Below are 25,235 nucleotides of genomic sequence, written 5' to 3' on the forward strand. Positions count from 1 at the left end.
ATTTGTAAAGGGGAGTGAGTACGTAATAACTTGAACAGGAACCCATGTCCGGAAACGTACCGTTTCCGTACTACAGCCGACTGCAAACATGTTTGCTAGGTAGGTATGCAATTGGGTGGTCATGGTGGGGTGTGTTTACGTCGGATCGGCTGATGTCATTTGACGTCTGTCCTACCTCTCTCACCTGGTTCGAGTCTCATTCACATGCCTGTGAGTGGTAGAGCAACATGGTTGAGCTCACGTTTGCAGAATACACCGACATGATCCTTTCGACTGGCGAAACTCGTAGTAATGGAAGAGCCGTCTTTATCAAGATCGTTCTCCACAACGTCCGACTCCACCGCATAACCTGTTCGCCACGGTTACGCAACGGCTTCCAGAATGGGTACCTTCACAATCGGCAGGCGTGACTTTGGTGCTCCAAGAAGAGGCCGCAGACCCGAATTGGAAGAAGCCGTTACTGCATCACGTTGAAGAGAACACGTCAACGAGTACGCGAGCAATATTTTTGGCTATTAATGAGTGTAGCTGTAAAACAAATTCGCCTTACAACCCTGTTTTCAAACGGTTGTAGCACGGGAAATGGCAAGTTTCCGGACATGAGTTCCAGTTCAAAATATTATCTATTCTTTCCCTCTACAAATCCAAAAAATTCATAACGGGAATTTGCGAACACCGTGTATTTAACATACTTTCGAGTATAAAATGTTTTAGGGTTCCGTGGCCATTTGTTGACATATTGCCAGCTGGATTTCGTTTTGGTATCTTCAGTCGGTAATTTTTGTGACGTTTCGTCAGCTAGAGTAGCTAGCATTGTCAAAAATACACCCCTCATTTCTAGTGGCGAAGAACTTATGGACACACAGTACGTAACATTTGGAGTTTTCTGGTCTGCTACATGACGACAAAACAGTCGAAGGCAGCAGCTCCAGGGTAAAGGTTTATAACAACTACTTGGATGTTTATACAAACAGCCTTTTGTTCGCTTGGCATGGAGTCTTGTTGCACCTACATCTACATAAATACTTCACAAGCTACCGTACGGTACTTGGCGAAGGGTATCCTATACCACTAGCTGTCATTTCCTTTCCTGTTCCACTAGCAAATAGAGCGAGGAAAAAACGACTGTCTTTTACGCCTCCTATTTATCTTCATCGTCCTTGCGCGCAGTGTGTCTGCGGCAGTAGAAACGTTTGGCAGTCAGCTTCAAATTCTAGTTATCTAAAGTTTCTCAATAGCGTTTTTCTAGAACAACGTCGCTTTCCTTCCAGAGATTGTCATTGGAATTCGCGAAGCATCTCCGTAACACATGTTGTTCGAACCTGTCGGTGACAATGATAGGTGTCCGGCTCTGAATTGCTTCTAGGCGTTCCTTCAATCCGACCTGGTACGGATCGCTAACACTCGAGCAGTACTCAAGAATAGGTCGCACCAGCGTCTATATGCAGTCTTGTTTACAGGTGAAGCAATCTTTCCTAAAACTCTCCCAACAAACCGAAGTGGACCATCCGCCTTCCCTTCCACAGTTCTTACATGTTCGTTCCACCTCACATCGCTTTGCAACGTCATCCCAGATATTTAAACGACTTGACTGTGTCATGAAGGGCACTAGTAATACTGAATCCGAACATCAAAGATTTCGTCTTCGTACTCATCTGCATTAACTTACTTGTTTGCTCACTTAGGGCTAGTTGCAATTCATCACACCAAGTGGAAATTTTGTCGAAGTCGTCTTTTGTTTTCCTACAGTCACTCAGCTTCACACCTTCATCATCAGCAAACAACCGCAGATTTCTGCCCATACTGTCCGCAAAATCATACATGTATATGGAGAACAACAGCAAACCTATCATATTTCCCTGAGGCATACCTGGTGATACTTTTGTCTTTGATCAACAGTCGTCGTCCAGGACAACAAACTTGTTTTTTTTTTTCCCAAGAAGTCTTCGAGACACTCATGTATCTGTGAACTAATTCCTTATGCTCGTGCCTCCGTCAACAGCCTACAACTTTATCCATCGACCTTAAACTGACTGTCTCTGAGTGAGGCCATCTAAAATCGTCGTATTCGCCATATTAGTCCTCCGCCACACAGCGTTCGGAAGCCGTGCGGAGCACCCCAGACTGCGCGTATACAGTCATATACACGTGCAGGCCTTCGAGCACCGGGATGAGTCACTTTCAGGTCATCTACCTGCTGTATGTGATACCTCGCTTTCCTGTAGGCGATCAGACTGAAGTCAGTCGACGGCATAGCCTTCGATGAAGCTTTAAGTGTACTTCTCTCGCAGTTTAGGTGCGCACAGGCTTACAGTCGGCAGTAGCGGACGCAGCGGTCAGCGAGCCCGCGTGGGCCGCAAGGACGGACGCTTCCCACGCGTCTGCACGGCCACCGGCGCTCGTCTTTTGTTCCTCCGACGCCGCCAACGCGGCGACGAGTCATCCGCAGCCAGCAACGCCCCTCCCTCTCCCATCGGTGACGTCGGCCGCGAGTTATGGCTCAAGCGCGGCAGGCTGCGCGATAAAGCACGCGCCCCGCCCGTCGCCGCAGGCGGTAACGTCACAAATTTATGGCGTGCCGTGCCAGGCAGATCTGCTTCATCGCTTTGTTCCGGGCAGTATTGCGCAAACGCTTCCAAGTATAGGATTCTGTATGGTATCTGGCCACATGTCAGAAGCACGCCTTTCATAGATGCAGTCGAAGGTAAATACCTACCAGGCATGTCGTAACTACTCATCCGTTGTTCGGAACGATGTGCGTCTTTGATGTACTGCTGTTTCTGTAGCCTACGGGAAAACTTTATTTATTCCAGTCTATAAATAGTTTGCAAATACTGAACCTACTGATACCACTCATGACGTCATCTAAATGATGTATATCGCTGATCAAAATGCAATATGTCTAAAAGCACGCTCAATAAGACGACTTTAGAATTATGAGTAGCGTTCGATAATTAACGCAACGCATTTTTTCCTCAACCAGTGAAATATTCCCGCTTCAGCCCCTGTATTTTCATGAAGTTCCGACAGGTTTCGGCGCTATATGTAGCCTTCAAAATAGGGTCTGTAACGGAGGAGTATTCCGAGCAGAATGCTGTCATTGAAAGTTTCTTTTGGCGGACAATCATTGCGTCGCAAATATTCATAGGCGCTTGCAGGATGTCTACGGAGACCTGGCAGTCAACAAAAGCACGGCGAGTCGTTGGGCGAGGTGTTTGTCATCAACACAACAAGGTCGCGGAAACCTTTCCGATATCCCAACAAAAGCACGGCGAGTCGTTGGGCGAGGTGTTTGTCATCAACACAACAAGGTCGCGGAAACCTTTCCGATATCCCAACAAAAGCACGGCGAGTCGTTGGGCGAGGTGTTTGTCATCAACACAACAAGGTCGCGGAAACCTTTCCGATATCCCAACAAAAGCACGGCGAGTCGTTGGGCGAGGTGTTTGTCATCAACACAACAAGGTCGCAGAAACCTTTCCGATATCCCAACAAAAGCACGGCGAGTCGTTGGGCCAGGTGTCTGTCATCATCGCAACAAGGTCGCGCAAATATGTCCGATTTCCCGCGTGCCGACCGGACACACACAGCTGTTACTCCTGCATTATTGGATCGTGCGGACAGTCTCATTCGAGGCGATGGACGGATCACAGTCAAACACCTCGCTGCACAACCGGACGTCTCTGTTTGTAATGCTGACAAAACTCGTCCACTAGCTGGGGTATTCAAAGACGCGTTGCCGCTGGGTTCCTCACCACCTAGCATCACACCGTTCCGAGTAACGAATTGCTTGAGCATTGCAAGGCTGACCGTAACAACGTTTTGTTGAACATCTGTACAGGCGATGGAAGAGGGGTTCATTACTTCGAACCGGAAACGGCAATTCATGGAGTAGCATCACACCACCTCTCTTCCAAAGAGAAAGTTCAAAGCCGTACTCTCAGCCGGCGGCGGTCTTCTGAGACTCTGAAGGGGTTATTCTCTTTGATGACACAATGAGATTCTCACTCTGCAGCGGAGTGTGCGCTGATATGAAACTTCCTGGCAGATTAAAAATGTGTGCCGGACCGACACTCGAACTCGGGACCTTTGCCTTTCGCGGGCAACTCCTCTACCATCTGAGCTACCCAAGCACGACACACGTCCCGTCCTCACAGCTTTACTTCTGCCAGTACCTCGTCTCCTACCTTCCAAACTTTACAGAAGCTCTCCTGCGAAACGTTGCAGAACTAGCACTCCTGAAAGAAAGGATATTGAAGGATATTGCGGAGACATGGTTTAACCACAGCCTGGGGGATGTTTCCAGAATGAATTCTGCAAGGTTTCGCAGGAAAGCTTCTGTAAAGTTTGGAAGGTAGGAGACGAGATAGTGGCAGAAGTAAAGCTGTGAGGACGTGGCATGAGTCGTGCTTGGGTAGCCCAGATGATAGAGCACTTGCCCCCGAAAGGCAAAGGTCCCGAGTTCGAGCTGCCTATGAGCACAGAACTGTTCTGCGCTCATAGGCAGCACACCGCGCCTGGAACACGAGGCGTTCGGGGACCACAGCATAGCTACGACACCTGAGGATAGGCTTATAACAGTCCGAAACTGGTCGTGTGAAAATGAAGTAATTTACAACTGAAGCAGTATTTTCAACCTCTGCTATAATGCTGAGTTGCGGATGTTCTGCCAACAGGATTGTTTGTAATAATTAGATAATTATTAGCCTGTTGTCGGCAAACGTGTTACCAAGTGTTAAGAAACCATTATGTAATATGCCGCTGATGATGGGCATGTGCGCCCGATACGACTCCGGGAATAAATAAATAAAAGTAATCTCTGTTGGAGAGCTCATGCCAGGCCTGTCCGCCAGTTCCATAGTTTCGTTCCGTGACAGAACTGTCCAGTGTGTCCAGGAAATGTGGCCGTTTAGCGTTTGAGAATGTAAAATGTACGTACGACGACTTGTGTACCGCGAGATCCACATCAACTTTGACATCGTAGAGATTTTTTTTTTTCTTAATTTGACATACACCATTTTATATGGACGTTCATAATACTGTGTATGCGACTGACGATGGGTTCTACGCCCGAATATCAGCATGTTTTATTCGCAACTCGTCCACTCTAACAAGAAATGAATTTCATGGCAGTCTCCAGTCAGTGACATCTGTAATTCACTCTCAGTTTCCACTTAAATGAACACTCGTCACTCATTAACAGTTAACCCTGCGTCCTCAGCTAATACAGGAACATACGTCTGTATTTTACTTCTCGATCTCTTGCCGGCCATTTTCCGTAAACTAATAACCATTCCGAGATATTGAAGTCTGACGTTTGTTATGCACGAAGTGCTATCGTTATTACCAATTTTCAGACTCGGAAACAGGAAATGGTGCTACCCACACACGGTAACATTTCACATTACTTATCTACGAATCGACCCACGACAATGGATAAAGTTGCTAATGGATGACAATATAGTAGCGCCAGATGTTGAGGTAAACTGTTCGTAGCAGAGTTGTTTGGCAAGCAAGGGTTGGAGAGATGGTGGCGGACTACTCACACTGAATGACCACGTTGAATATTAAACTCTCGCCGGCCGCGGTGGCCGAGCGGTTCTAGGCGCTTCAGTCCGGAACCACGCAGCTGTTACGGTCGCAGGTTCGAATCCTGCCTCGGGCATGGATGTGTGTGATGTCCTTAGGTTAGTTAGGTTTAAGTAGTTCTAAGTCTAGGGGACTGATGACCTCAGATGTTAAGTCCCATAGTGCTTAGAGCCATTTGAACCATTAAACTCTCGCCGCAATATCTCACGGAATGACGACACGATTGTGAACTTTCAGGTACAGATATTCAACTAGCACATTGCAACATTGTCTGCTGCACTAAAATATACGTCCCACTAGTAACCATGAAACAGCGTATACATTTCGGATAGAAACTCTTGACTATCTATGATTTACGAAGAGAAAACTGAACACTGCGTCGACGCGAATGTTTCACTCGTACTTGTCAATATTTTTAACGCGGTACTGTTCGACTGAATTAAGAAGACATTCCGTCCACCCAAGTAGAAGTTGCACCACGGACAGGTTAGGATGTGTCTACAGGAACACTCATCGCTGAACCAGCTTGCGACCCCTGGCAATAGGGCATCCACTCTGTCCGTCGCCGTGCGTCATCGGCAAACCCGATCCTCCGACACAATTGCCGGTTCTCTCGCTCCGCCCGGGCAGCAGCGGAAGAAGACGCCGAAGCCGCATTCCTTCGACTCCTCCTCTTAATTGGCTCTCCATGCACTCTGTCACGGTCGAAAATACCTTTTTCGCATCAGTGCCCGTGGCTGCTTCGTCACTGGTGTGTGGAGTGACGAATGGGTATCCGAGCTGAGTCTACGAAAGTTCGTTGAGAAACACGGTTTGCAGATCTTGGGTGTCGGTGACGGTGCTCAGTCAGCGGAAGTCGCAGGTAGCTGTAGCTGAAGTTGATGTTTGCGATTAGCGTGAAACAGTGAAGTATACGACTCTGTAGAAAAGCAGAAAGTGTTGAGGAACACTGAGGACATATTCCCAGTCTTGAGTGTATGCTCAAAGTGTCCGTAGCCGTCTTGGTCACGTTCTCCAGAACTGCATGCAGCGACATTCTATAATTGTATAGCTTAAGCGTTTTGTAAACGGAGAAGGTTCCGTTAACGGATTCTGCCCGGAGAAGGTTTGTGTTGAAAAAGAGATCTGCGATCATAGCTATACGGGTATGCTAATGAATCATGCTTTTTTGTATGTGCGTTATAAGTTCAGCAACGAGTACTAGCTGTTGCGATTACCAGTGATCCATATTCTTCGAGTTACTTGTCTTTGTACTGAACGAATCAGCTAGAGACATGACACTGAACTTTCCATTAAGAGCTGACGATGAACTATTTACATTGAGCTGAGGAGGGGGTACTTGTGTATTATCTGGAAGCGTTGTTCTTTCCTCTTGCGTTCGGAGAATACTTGTCTCTTCCAGAGAATATTGTTCTGGGACGTTTGAGAGCTTCCTCGCGATCCTGGCTGGGCCACACACTACGATAACTCCACAGTTTAGAATCTACGAATGTCAACGATTCTTTCATTTGGCATTTTGTTCTTGATTTAAATTTAATTGCAAAGGACTGTAACTGTACAGGAACTGTGTATTGTAGCTTTTATTCCTAATAATTTACGTGGATTCCGTGGCATGTTTCCAAGATGTGAGTTGTCGCTCTCTTTGCATGACAAGGCCGTTTAGAATATTTCGGACTGGTATACTGCGTGTTACAACTTTACATCTCTATTTTTAATGAGATTTAGACTATCGCAAACATCAACATCATGAAACACAATAGCCTTGACTACTCAGTCCTAGTACTGGATGGGCATAATGAAAGTGAGCTACCCACAGACGTCGAGAGTGGGCTGTGATTTTCGTGTGACACCAAATCTTTATGGATATTCTAATGCGTCAATGAGGAACCGAATTACACCGGAAAAATACAATTCTACTTTTGGCCACCAGCTGCGAATCTGGTGCTGCCAATTCAAGAAAGACGTATAAAAGTTTTTCCACGTGTAATGGATTAGTAACGGGACATAGAGAGAAAAGGTGAAACAAGTAAAAAAGCCCCAATGTCGATTTTATTATTAACCGCCACTTACGCATTTTTTTCAAAATGAGCACAGGGATTGTCGACGAGATGCTGTACAGCGCCAGATTTGCACCTGTGAGCCAAAATCTGAACTAATGTTTTTTCTGTGTAAATCGTTTCCGCACTAACGCGTTAACATATCTACCAAGTTTCGCTGCCATATGATATGACAACCCACACTAGTAGCTGTACTTTAATTATAATTACCAAGTATGAAGAGGGGAATCGGCCTTGCATTCGTCTCAGAAACTCTCGAACACTGATACAAGACTTTATGCTTCTACAGCCAGTGGTATAAAATCCTTCTGGTCATTAGATCATACAATTTTGTATCAGTGAACCATGAAGAGGACCGCTGCAAAGACGGTCAAGAAACGTCGGTTACTACAAAAAATCAATTTACCGTTAGTGTTATTACAAAACGACGCGTTTTAAAATCCAAGAGGATTTTATTCGTGTAGGGCGGTTTATGGAAACAGATACTTAGGAAAATCTTGTGCTCGCATTTATACGGTTCACTGTCCGTAGCATTTAGTGTTGCACGACAGAGGACATGCTGGCGCTCCACCTAAGAGATTGGTCTTGGAAAAGATTTGGAGCATTGGAGCTATATGCTTTAAGAGGAGGAGAAGGTAAAGAACGAGTGGCAATGACAGTGTATTGCTCAGTCTACTGATATGATTGGCAGTAAAAAGTTCTACATCTATTGAATTAAATTCACTGAAATGAATCAAGAAATGCAATCAATAAAACGCAATGGTATGAAACGATAGTGAAATCTGCTTTGAAATACTGGATCTGTAGTGTAATGAAAGTGTGGTTATAAAAATTGGATGAAAACGTAAATAATATTATTTATGTCGGTCCTAGAAGCTCTCTCGGGTATCCTAGTGTGTAAGGTAACGGTTCGTGGTTACTTGGATAGCTACCAGTGTTCGCATCCTAGCCTGCTACAATTTTTCATTTGTGACGACGTACCCAAAACGTTCACCACCAGTGCTCAGTGAACGCCGAAACTGTGCGACAGCTTCGTTACAGCAGAGTCACGGTGGACGCGGAAGTGTACGGCAGGTTTGCGTAACGCGCCGGCGTCTTCCTGCCCGATGTCAGACACCGTGGAGCAGACACGCCCTGTTCTGCCGTCAGAGGGGGCCTTGGCTGTGAGTCGCACGGCTTCACGGTCGTCCGGAAGTCCCAGCTACCTGGAGTTCGCGACGCGGAACAGGTGTCAGCCTGTGTCGCTAATGGGCTGTCTGTCCGTCTCATGAACACGAAGACGAGGCATCTGACATCTGTTGAGGGACCACACTGTCGATAATTCACTGTCCCCTCAGGAAGATACGACACAGAAAAGGGACATGAAAAATGTAACAGTAATTCGTGGAGGAACGTTTCACCAGTTTAGTAACGAATATTGGATACGTGACTGTGTTTAAGACTAAAAAAACGTCTGTTGCTGTGGTAACACGGTGAAGGACCAACATATGTCGTTACCACATACATTTTGTTGTCGACCTACTGTTACTCTAAAACTCAGTTCAAAGACTGGATTCATTCTAATCTCTATGCCACTGTATTCTGTGTAAGCCTACTTATCTCTGCGTAACGATTGCAACCAATATTCATCCGAAACCTACTTACTGTATTAATCCGTTGTGCTCCGTCTACAAATTCTACTCGCACTTCCCTTCATTACCAAATCGACAATTTCTTTGCGCCTCCGGATGTGAGCTATCACCTGATCCAGTCTTTTAGCCGTTTTGCCGTAAATTTATTTTTTTCTGCAACTCGAATTGATACCTCTTCATTCGTTATGGATTGACCCATTCAATCTTCAACATTCTTCAGTAATATCACATTTTTTAAAAGCTTCTGTTCTCTTCTTGCTTTATCGTCCATACTTCACTTCCATAAAAGTCTACAATTCACTCAAACACCTTCATCAAAGACTTCCTAACACTTAAGCTTTCATACCTCTTTTTCATAAATGCTTTCCGTGCTATTGCCAGTCCGCATTTCATATCGTCTCAACTAAAGCCATTATAAGTTGTTTTACTGGCCAAATAGTTACACTGATCTACTACTTTTAGAGTCTAGTTTTCTAATCTAATCTCTTCAGCATCACCTGATTTAACGCGACTCATTCTAATCGTTTACTTTTTATGGTCATTTTACAACCTCTTTTCAAGACATTATCAATTACATTCAACTGCTCTTCCAATTCTTTCGTTGTCTCTGACAGAATTAGGCTGTTATCGGAACAATTCGACTTTTTATTTTTTTATCCATGGACTTTAATCCCCTTTCACAGTTTCTCCTAGTTTTCCTTTACTGCTTGGTCACTATACAGATCGAATAACTTCGTAAATTGGCCACAACACTGTCACACTATCTTCTCAACTACTGCTTCCCTTTCTCGTCTTTTGACCCTGTAACTGCAGCCTTGTTTCTGCACAAGTTGTAAATAACTTTTCTCTCCCTGTATTTGACTTCTGTTACAGTCAGAATTTCGAAGAATGTAGTCCAGTCAACGTTGTCAAAGGCTTTCTCTAAATCTATAAATCGTACAAACGTAACTTTGCCTTTCTTTAATCCGTCTTCTAAGAGAAGTCGTAGGGTTAGTTCTGCCAGATGTGTCCCTCAATTTCTCCTGAACCCAAACTGGTCTTCGGCGAGGTCACCTTCAAACAGTTTTACCATTCCTCCGCAAATATTTCATGTAAGTATCTTGCAGTCATAACTTATTAAACAAACGGTTCGCTAGTATGGACATTGAGAAGCACATGCGTTATTTACAACTAAAACTACACTGACGTGACAAAAGTCATGGGATAGCTATACGCACATATACAAACGGCGGTAGTATCGCGTATACAAGGTGTAAAATGGGAATGCATTTGTGGTACTTCCATTTGTTCTCATGTGATTGATGTGAAAAAGTTTCTGGCGTGATCATGGCCGTATGACGCGAATTAACGGACTTTGAAAGCGGAATGATGGTTAGGGCTATACGCATAGGACATCCCGTTACGGAAATCCTTAAAGAATTCAATATCCCAATATCCACAGTGTCAAGAGTGTGCCGAGAATACCAAATTTCAGGCCACATCACGGATAATGCAGCGGCCGATAGCCTTCACTTAACGATCGTGAGCAGCGGCGTTTGCTTAGAATTGTTAGTGCTTGCAGACAAGCAACACTGCATGAAATAACCGCAGAAATCAATGTGGGACGTACGACGAACATGTGCGTTAAGACAGTTTAGCGAAATTTGGCGTTAACGGGCTAAAGCCGTAGAGGACAGACGCGAATGTCCTTCCTAACAGCACGATATCGCCTTCGGGACTCGTGACCACATCGGTTGGACCCTAGACGGTTGGAAAACCGTGATCTGGTCAGATGAGTCCCGATTTCAGTTAGCACCGATTTCAGTTAGGGCAGACCCGACGGAGGCATGGACCCAGGTTATCAACAAGGCACTGTGCAAGATGATGGTGACTCCATAATGGTGTGGGCCGTGCTTAAGTGGAATGGACTGGGTCCTCGGTTATGTTCCGCTACTTCGAGACCATCTGCAACCATTCATGGACTTCACGTCCCCGAACAGCGATGGAAATTTTATGGATGACAATGAGCCACAATTGTTTGCGATTGGTTTGAAGAACATTATAGGCAGTTCCAGCGAATGATATGGCCACCCAATTCAGCCGACATGAATCCAATCGAACATTTGTGGGGCTCAAAAGAGAGGTCTGTTCGTGCACAAAACACTGCACCGGCAAACTTTCCCAATTACGGAATAGTATAGAGGCAACTTGGCTCAGTATTTCTGCAGGTGATCTTCAAGACTTATGGAGTCCATGTCGCGTCGAGCTCTTGCGCTACGTAGGGAAAAGGAGGTCCGACACGACGTTAGGATGTATTACTTGAACTTTGCCACGTCATTGTTCTTAAAACGAAACATTCTCTGGTCAGCAGGAGTCAGGATTTCCTTCACATAAGCTAAGACCTTCCACTGAAAACGTCCTCCGCCGATGAGGACGAAACCTTGAGTTTCTCAAATGAAATTCAATCGACCACTGCTTGGAATGTTTTGGGGACAGTGATTGGCAGCCTGAACAGGCAGACAGTGGCGAGCGCTGCGACCCACCTGGCGGCAGCTTGCTCTTGAGCATGTCCATGGCGACGACGTTGACGACGAGCACCCAGATGGGGCAGTCGAGCAGCTCGGCCTCGTTCTTGACGAAGGCGACGGCGCTCAGGCACTGACACTCCAGCCGGCGGCGGTCCGGGTAGGCGCGCCGCAGCTCGCGGCTCACGTTCTGCTGGAACTTCTTCATGTCGAACAGCTGCCAACACACAACGCCGTGTCACTACTGCGCGCGGGCGACAACGGGGGGCACACAGCTACCAAGACTAACAAAACCTTCACTATTGATAATGCCTGTAGCCAACTTTACACACTGTGTACTTTACTTGTGCTTTATCGCATAGGCAAGAAAACATTCCGTCTCTTCCCGCTCACTGTTTCATTTGCACCTACTAAACATGTTTCGTCTTTCCATGCTAGACATCATTAGTGCAATATAAATAAGGGAAACTATTGATCTATCATGTATATTGTGATATGAGATCTGTACTGATTCTTGGTAGCTCTATATTATTATTTATTTACAGATATATGGTTGCGCGGTTTTTTACATTTTATCTAAAAGTGAATTTAAGTGGAGGAAATTCAGTTCGGGAAATATACTGTGCTGATTATATACACACAAAAGAAGGATAAAATACAGCCATTCTAAATTTACACAAGTTAAAAAAAAGCAGAAAAGAGACAAATCAGCTTTGGTAACGTACAACTACTTTTATGTTAGGTTCCTAACTGATGTTTACCCGTAGTATTATCAAACTCATACCCAAGTCGAACATTAACTGGTCATTGTTTCCAAGAAACCGATGAGAACGTATTGATATATGTAATGAAAGCCGTGTTTCCCTCTTTGTTCCTGTTAGTTAAAACAGTAGCACGGTTTCGTTCTGTAAGTGGATTATGTTGTAGTGCATACTTTGAGGTTGGAGGTTAAGACGTTAAACACTTGCTGTGAGTTTGTGCTGTTTCTATCAATAAAATACAAATATTCGATACAAACCATTAGTTTCTAATTAAAACAAAATTCACAGTTAAGACCCCCTATGGCACAATTTTGACTCAAATGTTTGGGACTCTCATTTGGTAAGGCTCATCTTTTACGCCAGCTGACAAAAAATGTGTAGCACCCAGAAAGGGATGAGGAAAGTAAATGAAACTTCACAGGTTGAGAAGGCAAGTAACATTATGTCAATTACAACAAAATCGAGTAAAATTTATAAAAAGCTTGGGCAGCATGAGTTTACTTATTAGCATGACGTTGCACCCCGTCTGGCCTGGATGCACCAGCTCGTCCACAGCTGTTGCAACTCGTACGCGATATCTCTGATACTGGCACTGGCACGGAATTTACGACAGTAATGGCCCCAGACATGTTCTATTGAGGAAAGATCTGAGGATTTTGTTGGCCACACGGTTCTATTGAGGAAAAATATCTGAGGATTTTGTTGGCCACGGCAGTATCTCAGCATCACGTATATAGTTCACTGAGACGCGTGCCATGTGTCGACAGCCGGCCGGGGTGGCCAAACGGTTAAAGGCGCTACAGTCTGGAACCGCGCGGCCGATACGGTCGCAGGTTCGAATCCTGCCTCGGGCATGGATGTGTGTGATGTCCTTAGGTTAGTTAGGTTTAAGTAGTTCTACGTTCTAGGGGACTGATGACCTTAGAAGTTAAGTCCCATAGTGCTCAGAGCCATTTGAACCATTTTTGTGTCGACAAGCGATGCTCTGTCAAAAAATGGCACCACTATACTGTCACATGAGAGATAACACGTGACAACGCGATATGTGAGTGACATACCATTATGCTGCTAGTGTTCGCTGAAGTCATGCATAATGGCTGCCCACACCGCGACGTCAGAAGTAGCACCACTGCGCCCCTCGAAAACATTTCAAAATGGGATCTCTCCCTAGGTCGCCGCACATACACATAGCCGATCGTCAACTGCGGTTATGCAGAACCGCGATTCATCGCTGAAAACAATATGTATAGTTCATCTGCAGCCCATGCTTCCCGGTCTCACGAAAGGCAGTCGTTGGTATTGTGGTGTTAACGAGCGGCTACGCATGAGACGGTAGTTCACAAGTCCGGCTGCTGCGACACTCCGATCAATGCTGCGGGATAACACAAAAGTTTTACAGGGAGACCGTCACTTGTTCCAGGACGGCAGGTGCAGGTACGAAGGGACACAATATGCTGATACTCCCTTGCGATGGTCTGGCGCGGACGACCAGAACCTTGAGAGTGAGTATGCCTGCCCTGATGTTTGCATTCAGTCCAACATCGGACCACCGTCACATACGACTGGAGCACAAATCTGAGCACTGCACGGTTCAACCAGCCGGCCAAATGGAGACCCACAATGAGGACCCTTTCAAACTGTCAGGTGCTGATAACTCTGTCTCAGACGCGTACGCGCCATCTCCGTGTCCTCCATCATATGTCACCCCTTATGTACCCTACCAGGACTGTTAACACACTGCCTCTGCCAGCCACTTAAATGTGATTTGCAGAGTATCCATGTAGATGTAAATACGGGCAACACCAACTGCACTCTTGGCCGTTCTACCTGTCACAGAGAATTGGAACTTGAATCACTTTCAGATCCACCTATAGTGTACAAAGTTACATTGGCGCCCGACCCTGTCTTCTGTGCGCTTCACTTTATTTGTCTGGCCTTGTAGCTACTTACAATAACTGCTAGTGCGTACCTAGCGCGTGTTTTCCCCATCCCAGTGAGAGGCGCCTCGAAGTGTCTGTATGCTCACCTTGACTGGTTTCTCCATCTCGAGCGCACAGCCCGGCAGCTTGAGCACGTCGTTTCCGATGCTGGTCTCTTCGTCCGGAGAGCCGGCCGTGCTCTTCACGTAGACGTTGCTCTTGGACACGCGCTTCACCAGGATGTTGCCCTGGTCGTCCATCTTGACTTTCACTCCCTGTGGATCCGAGGGTCGTATCAAATCACAATACATGCTAGACACCCAGTATGACGCTGCACAAGATGAACAAGAACCTAAATCATACTTTAATGGAACTTGTAGTGTCTACCAAGCAATTCTAGAAGCAATTCTATCACGTTATTTCATACAGTTCATAAGCAACAGAAATTTGTACTCAGAATTTTTTTCGTCTAGACAGGAAAGGAAAATGCAGATGTGAGCAATTTAAATTTCCTTTCTAGTCTTTACAGTCATGTATAAACAAGTTAGGAAAGAATATGTAATAAAATCTAACAGCTGACATTATAACATACCTGTCCAATGTGTCTCTTGACTTCCTCTGTCTTGGCGTCCCGCATTGGGTTGTCAAATCCGCACAGCCCGATCCTGTAAGACAGCAAAAACGAAACGTCGTTATATACCTCTGCAGCACGACAGCAAGTAGGAAATACGGTAATGTTGGCTGTGGGGACTACATATCTACCGCTGTTACGTCACATATTTTTCTCTCTCTTCCCAATTAGGTGAGACCCTTTTGAGACGAAGCTACTCGTTCATGGTACGAATGAATGCTATTAAAAATTAAAGAGAAAACATAACAATAAGAGAATCTTCTTTGCACATTAGATTACTTAACTTGGTGGGCAAGATCAGCTAATCCCAACGAACAGAGACTGAGGCGGAACTTTTCCAATCGGACATATTTGGGAAGGTATTTCAGTTCCATCACTTGTCTTACAACCAATTATTTGCTAGAAACCCCTGTACGTAACTTAAAGAAGTACGCCACAAGGAAGGCAATCAACTTAGATTTGAAAACGTGGAAGTTTACAGTCGTCGTGGAAGCCTGTAGTGTTTGGTCCTGCACAACCGTGCACGAATTTCTTTGAAATAGTTGAGGAAGCAATCCGTGTTTCTGTCAAATGTTCAATGACTGCACGCTACTTTTACTTTTGAATGAGTCCAAGTTACCAACCACAAATTCCCAAGAGAATGTATACGAAGGAATGACATTCTGAAAGCCCTTACAAATTATCACTGTGAAAGCACCAAAGTATAATACAGTAAGATATAACAGAGATAAGAGAGTAAACGAGCTCCTGCCACATCCTTCACCTACGCAATCATCTGCTGCGTTCGTAATGAAGTCGCTGTCGAAGGGCCTTTAAACCCTAATCTAAGATTTTCCCACAGATGCTTCGTGACCTAACCGAGCACAGATTAAATCCCACGCGCGCTCTAAATGCAACAAGAGAGTTCACTTCGCCGGGGAACAAACATGCCTACGCCCAAGGACAGCGGATCAGGAAGACGAAAGCGCCAATTAGAGAGCCAGCCAACACGGCGTATTCAAATTAGCCCGGCATTATGTCCATTGTCGCTCGGCAGACAATGGCACGGCCCATCTGCAATGCCACCCTTCCGATCGGCAAGTAGTGTACGCCGGAGTCTGCGTTGGCGAGGCATTTTATTGTCTGCGGAGCAGAACACGCGACGGTTATCCAACAGCCCGCTGCGTCCCCACGCAGTACGCTAATGAACGGACGGCATCGTGGTTCCGTCTTCCACCAATACGGCATCCTAACCCGCCTCATAAAGATCGGAAGGAAACAGAGCGGAAGGGAATACTGCCCATGAAATTCCAGCTGTTCTACAGCGATTTTCACCAAGTTCTGTGACAAATGAAATCTTGGTGCGCAATAACAGTTTACTGCAAAATTCTCTCTCTCTCTCTCTGTCTGTCTCTCTCTCTGTCTGTCTCTCTCTCTGTCTGTCTCTCTCTCTCTCTCTCTCTCTCCTCTCTCTGTCTCTCTCTCTCTCTCTCTGTCTCTCTGTCTCTCTCTCTCTCTCTCTCTCTCTGTCTCTCTCTCTCTGTCTCACACACTCACTCACTCACTCACTCACTCACACACACACACACACCATGCGCGCGAGTGGCTATTCGTCAGTACCTCTGATATTTCAGAAAAAAGGCTACAAGAAGATGACAATCCATGTAGAACAATGACAAGTATCAGTGGGTAGAGCGTCTCTGCGAGTTTCGTTTTTTAATACGCGCCGCACCGTAGTTGTGCTATAGGGTAGGTGTGTCAGAGCCTGTGGACAAACCATAATGTCGCACCGCATTATATCGCGCCTGCCGGCAGGCAAACCAATAAACAGATTTCCAAACCGGGCTTCTGTCACCCTTTCCCGAGAATTACATGTCAGCGATTTCTATGAATTACGCGCACGTATTGACGTTCCTCGTAACGCAACGGTGTAATATGAATTAATAACTTGAAGAAGATGCTCTACCCACTGATGTGTGTCTGTTTTCTGTATCTCTGGTAGTTTTTCGCGTGAGCGTCTTCTGAAAACCCAGAGGTACTTACGAATAACCTTGTACATCAGATGTCCCTTCTAAGTGCCGTCAGGTGCGTTTTCTCTCACGTTTCGGTAGATATTTGCAAATTCGTTTTTCCAGCGTGTAGCTGGAGTTACTCCAAACAAACACCGCTCAACCCGTTTATCACGCCCATTGTCGACAGAAAGCTTCGGGTTAATTTCCGGATACAAACAAAATTTTTTTAAAGCGGAATTTTTCATGTCCATTCGACAGAGCGGTCTAAAATTGGTCTGTTGCCATATCTGTTTTGTTGACATGTGTTAAGAGAGTGAGTAAAGCGCGAAGAATAACCTGAATTACAGCAGCGACTGAGAGTTAGTTTAAAAGTGAAAAAATAGCAGTTGATACAATGTTTGCAGAGGATTTAGGAATAGAGCAACGGAGTATTGCAGAACATGTGGCAAAGTGTTTTTTTTTTCAGGTTATGACTGCTGATATACCTTGGCACTGTAATACTACAAGTTGTGTAACTTGTCTCCCTTCACGGCAAATACTTTACAACACGTTAAAAGTAGATAACACCGAACTGAACAGTCCATCGATAAGAACTGTAAAATTTCTATACAGATGGGCGTTTATATCGGTAAACTGTAAGAGTTTGCAGTCTGACCGCTTCGACCGTTCATACAAAGCTTCAGAGAACGTAACATGATCTGAATTACAGTTTTACTTACGGGAGTGCACGAAAAATATTGGGTGCTACACAGACTATAAAGGAGAAGTCGTGTCGTGTCACAGCAAGACACGGAATGCGATACGAGAATAACTATAGGACGACACAGGTAAAAAAGAAAATCAATACAGTATGTTTGCGTGTCACGTCAAGATATATGGCCTTGGTTCCCACGCGAAAAAGAAGAATGGCGTTTGGCAGATGGCCGGCTTGTGCGTACGCTCAGGTATGAAATTCTAAACGCTGCCTCGCCAGTGAAATTCCTGAAGTGACAGTTTATTTTTTCGCTTCTGTAGATCCCGTCGATTATATTTAATAGCGTTCCAGCATTGCGTCGAACTTAAGTCCACCCAGAATAATAAAACTCAACTAAGCATTCCGGCATTTTTCAAGGCTTTGGTGGCAAAAACTACAGTTACAGTTAGTATAAAGGCGTCTCTTGTAGGGTACAAACACGTATTAGTTCTCTTCGTACGGGCGGGAAATTCAGTTTGCACAATTTTCGTACAGTTTGCACTAGATATGTGCAGATAGAAAAGAAACTAAGAAAACAATCTTGCGTACGGGAGTAGGCGTTGAACAATACGGTTTCCCTATTGCTGAGAGGATGAATGTTTCTGACAATTTCACGTGATGAAAGTATCATTAGCTCCACAGTCAACGTTTGCGTTCACGTTCCTCCGAACTGATTGTTAACTGAACGACAGCACCGATGTCAACATAGTGCCCTTTATGTTAAATGTTATAACGTCACTGCCATGTGCTTCATCCCACTCTTACGTAGGTTATATTGTACCATACTATAAATTTAACGTAAACCGCCAGCCCCGATTCCATCAAATCTCGCTCCAATTACACGTAAAAGCACATGACAAAACAGTCGACCATACAGATGATTTTCAATACACCTTTTAAAGAATTTTATGGGTCACGCTGCTCGATACTGCAACCGAATTTACACGAAATTATATTACTCGAATAAAGCAATGTTCGTCGCGTGTCTAGAAAGGGGAGAAATAAAAGAAGTGCAACGTCCCTTCAACGACGAAGTCATTGGAAACACAAGTTCGAATTGGAAAAAGATTCTACGTCTACGTGATTACTCTGCTGTTCACAATAAGGTGCCTGGCAGAGGGTTCAATGAACTACGTTCAAGCTGTCTCTCTACCGTTCCACTCTCGAACGGCAAGCAGGAAAAACAAGCACTTAAATTTGTCTGTGCGAGCCCTGATTTCTCTTATTTTATCGTGATGATCATTTCTCCCTATGTAGGTCGGTGCCAACAGAATGTTTTCGCAATCGGAGGAGAAAACTGGTGACTGAAATTTCATGAGGAGATTCCGTCGCAACGAAAAATGCCTTTGTTTTAATAATTGCCACTCCAATTCACGTATCATGTCCGTCACACTATCTCCCCTATTTCGCGATAATACAAAACGAGCTGACCCTCTTTGTACTTTTTCGATGTCATCCGTCAGTCCCAGCTGATGCGGATCCCACACCGCACAGCAGTACTCCAGAATAGAGCAGACAAGCGTGGTGTAAGCAGTCTCGTTAGTAGACCTTTTGGACCTTCTAAGTGTTCTGCCAATTGTGTTGGAAATCGTCCACGTGCTTTTCAACTCACAAATCATGCCATTTACCTTCTACATTTAGAGAAATCACAAAAACCTTCACGTGATTTTCAGACTTTCCCGAAAGATTTGTTCAATATATGGCTCTCGGTCTTCCACCGGATCACGTTGCATAAATCCCACCACATTTTTTCGAGGCAAGTGCTAGGGACCGCCATGTGGTTTCTGCTAGTGAGCGCCAGCAATGAGTATGTTATGGAGGCCTCGTCCGAAAGTCGCCGATCTGCCGGCCGTTGTGACCCAGCGGTTCTAGGCGCTTCAGTCTAGAACCGCGCTATCGCTACGGTCGTAGGATCGAATCCTGCCTCGGGCATGGATGTGTGTGATGTCCTTAGGTTAGTTGGGTTTAAGTAGTTCTAAGTTCTAGGGGACTGATGACCTCAGAAGTTAAGTCCCATAGTGCTCAGGGCCATTTGAACCATTTCAACTACCGATCTGTTTCCAAAGGGCCTTGTATGCCATGTCACTGGTGCTGCTGCCGATCTGTGCTGCGGCCGGCGGCTAAACTAAAACTAATAGCTCGGTGGATCGCACACTATGCTGTGGCGGATCTGCCACCAGATATTCTTATTTTCCTGTATACATAATGGCAGCAAGCTCATGGTTTCAGATTCTACTTAGTCCCTATTTATAAGGTTATACGGCATGTGAATATGTATTACCTCCTTTATCACACATCCCCAGAAGAACGAAACTGAGGATATATTTTTTGTCTTCCTGTACAGCACGCGATGTCCTGTACTAAGGGAATGTGACGTTATTTAATTTCATTCAGTTGGTGTAGATGCATATGGCGGTGACGTCCATCACATCTGTCTTGCACTGTAACAAATTTCTGCCCAGTGCAGGACATCCCACACTCACAGGGAATCTCTCCCAAAAAACTAGACTGCCGGATGGTAATTCTAGTCCAGATTCTCCAAAGAGCTATTCCAGACCGGCACAGGGCTTGGCCTATTTGTTCCGAGAAACGTATTAACTGTCAGTGTTCCATGTGGTTCATAGGTAGTTTGGTGATAACATGGAACTGTGGCGTACACGCCCTCGCGTTTGTCCGCATGGCGCAGTCCGCTGGAGTGCCGTTCAGTAGCGAGCAACGGCGCCCGGCTGGGAGCGGCGGCGGCTGCTGGAAAAGGCTGGAAACTCGCTGGAGCCGGCCAGCAGCCGCGCCCGATCTGCGACGGGCGGCCTTGGTAACGGTGTTGCTAGGCGGCTCGGCTCGGCTCGAGGACGCCTGGCGCTGCGGAGCGCCGGCCTGCAGCGGAGACGCCGCCGCCGCCGCCGCCGCTTCTCGTCTTAAGGCACGGCGCACAGTGTGTCACACCCAGCTCTGCAGCCCAAGAGTCGCCCTAACATTCGCTCCGTTTTACGTAGCAGCTTAAATGAGAAATCCTGTGTTGTACACGGCGGGCAAAATTAAAGCAACCCGGAAAGTATTTCACGCCCTTTAAATAGGCAACCCAAGCTGCAGCATCCATCTCAGGTAAGGATGATGCAAGTTGCGTTGCCTGTCTCCAACTACATGAAATATTTTCCAGGCCAGTTTTATTTTGTCCATCCTGTGTTCTATGACCATCTGTTGTCTGATGATTGCGAGTCCGTAGGTGAGTGGTCAGGACCCGAGATCGATTCCCGGTACTGCCAGGTATTTTTCCTCGATGAGAAGGCTGGAACGGGTGCACTAAGCCTCTTGACGTCAGCTGTGGCGTTACTAGACCGGGGAGCGACGCTTCCAGGTCACGAAAATTGGCAATGAGCGGGAGGGCGGTCTGCTGACGCCACGCTCCGCTATAACGCATCCGATAGGGCCGTTGGCGAAGGATGACACGGCGGTCAGTCGGTACCGACGGGCCCACCAGAGCATGTGGAACGAGTTTATAATCAGATGAAACATAAGGCAAACTCTTTTTTTCTGAAATATTCTGTGCGATTCGGATCTCTGCTGACTTTCCAGTGGCTTCCTTCACTTACCACAGGTGAGGCGAATACTGGCATGGTTAAGGAAAATACCACCAACCGACTTCTTCCCCCCCCCTCCCCCCCCTCCCCCACTCCTACCCTTCCGTTCTTCTCCGCTTCAGCTACTGATTTCATTTTTTCCCCTTGGCGATGACACTTTAATTTCTAACCTTCTTTCCTTCATTGTTTCAATTACTTTCAACTATAGGCAGCTCACGTACGATCCCTGTCACAGGAAAATGTGTGTGTGTGTGGGGGGGAGAACATCCATTACGAAGGTTCACATGGATTTAGGCTGAAGTAGTTAGGAAGAGACGAAGAGGCTTCTACAGGAGAATATAGCGGGGAAAATAGCATCATACCAGTCTTCGGACTGACGACAACAACAACTAATGCGGTTTATTCTTTACTCTTGGCTTGGCTTGGCTTGACTTGTTTAGGGAAGGAGACCAGACAGCGAGGTCAGCGGTCTCATCGGATTAGGGAAGGACGGGGAAGGAAGTCGGCCGTGCCCTTTCAAAGGGACCATACCGGCATTTGCCTGGAGCGATTTAGGGAAATCACGGAAAACCTAAATCAGGATGGCCGGACGCGGGATTGAACCGTCGTCCTCCCGAATGCGAGTCCAGTGTGCTAACCACTGCGCCACCTCGCTCGGTATTCTTTACTCTTACACGAAGTTCCAAGTATAAAGCATATGTTACATGTAAATTACGCCATATTCACTGTGATAAGCTGCTATTTGAATCAATGATTTATTTACTATCAGTTTAGGTACCACAGGTCACGAATCATCAGCTGTCATTAAACGCCAATTACGTGATGATTGTCTGTGCTATGGAGTCAGATGTTGACAAGTTTTCAAAGTGGTGCAATAAAAATTTGTGAAATGTAAAAGTGTGCACTTCATACAACACTAAAGCGTAATACACAGTCACTACAATATGAATGTAGGGACGTGAAATGGAACGATCACATGCGCTCACTAGTAGGTGAGGCAAGTTACTGTCTTCGGTTCTTTTGTAGGATACTGCGAAAACACAGTTAACCTCCAAAGGATATTGCTTACAGACCAAAAGTGCGGGCCATCCTGAAATACTGCTCAAGTATTTTGGACGTATACCAAATAATGCTAACAGGGGGTATGGAAATTAAGTGAAGAAGGGCAACGCCAAGTGGTCAGTTGTTTGTCTAACTCGCGGAAATGTGTCTAGCAAGTGTTGAAAAACCTGAAGGGGAATCGCTTGGAGGTAGACAAGTATCTCGCGAAAACCCACTTGCAAAATTTCAAAACATGGTATCAACTGCTTAATCTAGAAATATACTCCAGCCCTCTACGAATCGTTCAGATAGGGACAGAACAAACAATACAGTCTATGTACAGAGCCTTTAAGCGAATAGAAAGGTTGGGAACTTTAACACGCTGTACAGTGGAAAGTACCCTCTGCCATACAGTTCTCGACAGTTGGCATTGTGTGAATGTAGACGTAGAACTGGCGGTGAGCTTATATCGAGCAATATGACGCCCTTAATACACTTACAAACTGTAGGGAATTCAGTGCGTAATATACAGGGTCTTACAAAAAGGTACGGCCAAACTTTCAGGAAACATTCCTCACACACAAAGAGAGAAAATATGTTATGTGGACATGTGTCCGGAAACGCTTACTTTCCATGTTAGAGCTCATTTTATTACTTCTCTTCAAGTCACATTAACCATGGAATGGAAACACACAGCAACAGAACGTACCAGCGTGACTTCAAACACTTTGTTACAGGAAATGTTCAAAATGTCCTCCGTTAGCGAGAATACATGCATCCTCCCTCCGTCGCATGGAATCCCTGACGCAGCCCTGGAGAATGGCGTATTGAATCTATATTTGGTAGCGGGGTTGCGTAGACAAGAGCTTTCAAATGCCCCCATAAATGAAAGTCAAGAGGGTTGAGGTCAGGAGAGCGTGGAGGCCATGGAATTGGTCCGTCTCTACCAATCCATCGGTCACCGAATCTGTTGTTGAGAAGCGTACGAACACTTCGACTGAAATGTGCAGGAGCTCCATCGTGCATGAACCACATGTTGTGTCGTACTTGTAAAGGCATATGTTCTAGCAGCACAGGTAGAGTATCCCGTATGAAATCATGGCGGTGAATCGAGGAATTTATTTATTTGTGTCTGAGGAATGTTTCCTGAAAGTTTGGCCGTACCTTTTTGTAACACCCTGTATATGTGCAATCGTTACGAGTATCAAAACTTTACCGAAGTGAACCGAGGAGAGATCAATTGTCTCAAACCTAGATATGTTTTAAAAACGCCTGTAGTACAAAAATAATATTGGTTTCAACCATATTACAAGGTAATAGCAGGTCCACTGCCAGCCCTCTTTGTAAAGTAGATATTGAGATTTTCTTAGTGACGGTGTACCTTCTCTACTCCAAGAAACAAAAGGCGGAAAAAGCTGCTACAAACAACGCGAATACTGTCATCTGTGAAGCAAGGAGAGTGCTGAAGTGGCGATCGATCTGAGCGGAGTCGATGCCACGTGATCCGACGTCGGGAACAAAGAGAGGCCCGGCCGCGCTGTATTGTGTCGTATTGTAGCTTGGCTACGGCTGCTGTTGCTGTCTCCTTGACCGCCCAAGTATCCGGCTACGACACGCCCGCCCCGCTACGCTGCTTCCTTTCTACTCGCACATTCGTGCACGTGCGCACTCTGGTATCCGCACACGAGCGTGAGTGCGTGAAACGCACGTGATTTGCGTGGACACCGTTCTACTGCTGCGATTTCGCAACCGTGGAAGTCGACGAACCGGATGTGAGACGATGCACGTGATTTGCATTGAGAGCTGCCGTTCTTGGTACGCTCATACTGTATTTCAGGCTAAGTTAGGAAATCTGGCTTTAGGTCCAGTTTTTTGCTGCGCCTAAAATAACACAAGGCATAGATACCAACGTGATATTTATTTTTTGCCTATCAAGCGGTGCTTCTATTATTTTACTAGACATTTAACAGAAATTGAAATTATAAGGGTAAAGTGCGCAGAACACGAGTTACCAAAGGAATAATTAATTTTTTTTTTTACTTCGGCCTACTTTAGACCACAGGAAACAATTGGTTTGTTGGTTAGTCTCTCCTTCTCCTCCCAGAATTTCTTCATTCTTTCCTCTGTCCAGTCGGTATTAGTTCGTGCACTTTGCTTTACTTGGAACCTCCTTGAAGTATTCAAATTTCGTTCAAAATACCTCTTTATCCCAGACCTCTTTCTGATTTATCCCAACTTCCTCCATATCCTTTCTTATTTACTCAACTCATTCTGTGGTCGCCTGTAGTTTGATGCCGTAGATACAGATTTTCTTTGTCAATCTGCATTCGCTCATTGTGAAGAACTGCCCCATGCAACTTCAACTATCTCTTCTGCACAGCGCTTGTGATCTTCTCCACCTGTTGATACAGATCTTCATTTTTCTCTTTCTTCCATGTACCATCGTTTCTTTTCCGCGGTCCGAGGTTCTTCCTCTTCTCCTTTCTCATCCAGTAATCAGTATTCCGAACTGTAAAATGCTTCTGACTTAACTGTTGTGCACTGCCTCATCTTTGCAATGTAGGGGACTGTTCTGTTGTTATATCTAACTCGTACGCATGTTCTATGTTTCTGTCTTGTCCTTTGTTTGGTCTTATAACAAGCCCATTTAGTTGAATCCATTCACAAAAATATCTGAATTTATCTTTTCTCTCGTTTTTCACCTCTTGTATTCAGATGCCTTTTCATCGTGTTTGTATTGCACGTACTTTTATTTTGTAGATCATTTACTTTAAATATACGTGAAAGTATTGTGTGTTAG

General features: G+C 45.4%; 1 protein-coding gene across 2 annotated transcripts in view; it reads right to left on the reverse strand.

Moving 5' to 3' along the window:
• The window catches only part of LOC126237480 (uncharacterized), a 361,405-nt gene that overhangs the window by 47,024 nt on the left and 289,146 nt on the right, over window positions 1-25,235 (reverse strand). For both annotated transcript variants that reach the window (XM_049947623.1, XM_049947624.1), the window contains exons 4-6: window positions 15,054-15,126; window positions 14,569-14,736; window positions 11,800-11,998 (exon numbers count right to left, since the gene is read on the reverse strand). In XM_049947623.1, coding sequence (XP_049803580.1) covers window positions 11,800-11,998; window positions 14,569-14,736; window positions 15,054-15,126 — 440 coding nt within the window. The remainder of the gene's footprint in view (window positions 1-11,799; window positions 11,999-14,568; window positions 14,737-15,053; window positions 15,127-25,235) is intronic.

This window comes from Schistocerca nitens, chromosome 2 (assembly GCF_023898315.1).
Source record: "Schistocerca nitens isolate TAMUIC-IGC-003100 chromosome 2, iqSchNite1.1, whole genome shotgun sequence".
Taxonomy (NCBI): domain Eukaryota; kingdom Metazoa; phylum Arthropoda; class Insecta; order Orthoptera; family Acrididae; genus Schistocerca; species Schistocerca nitens.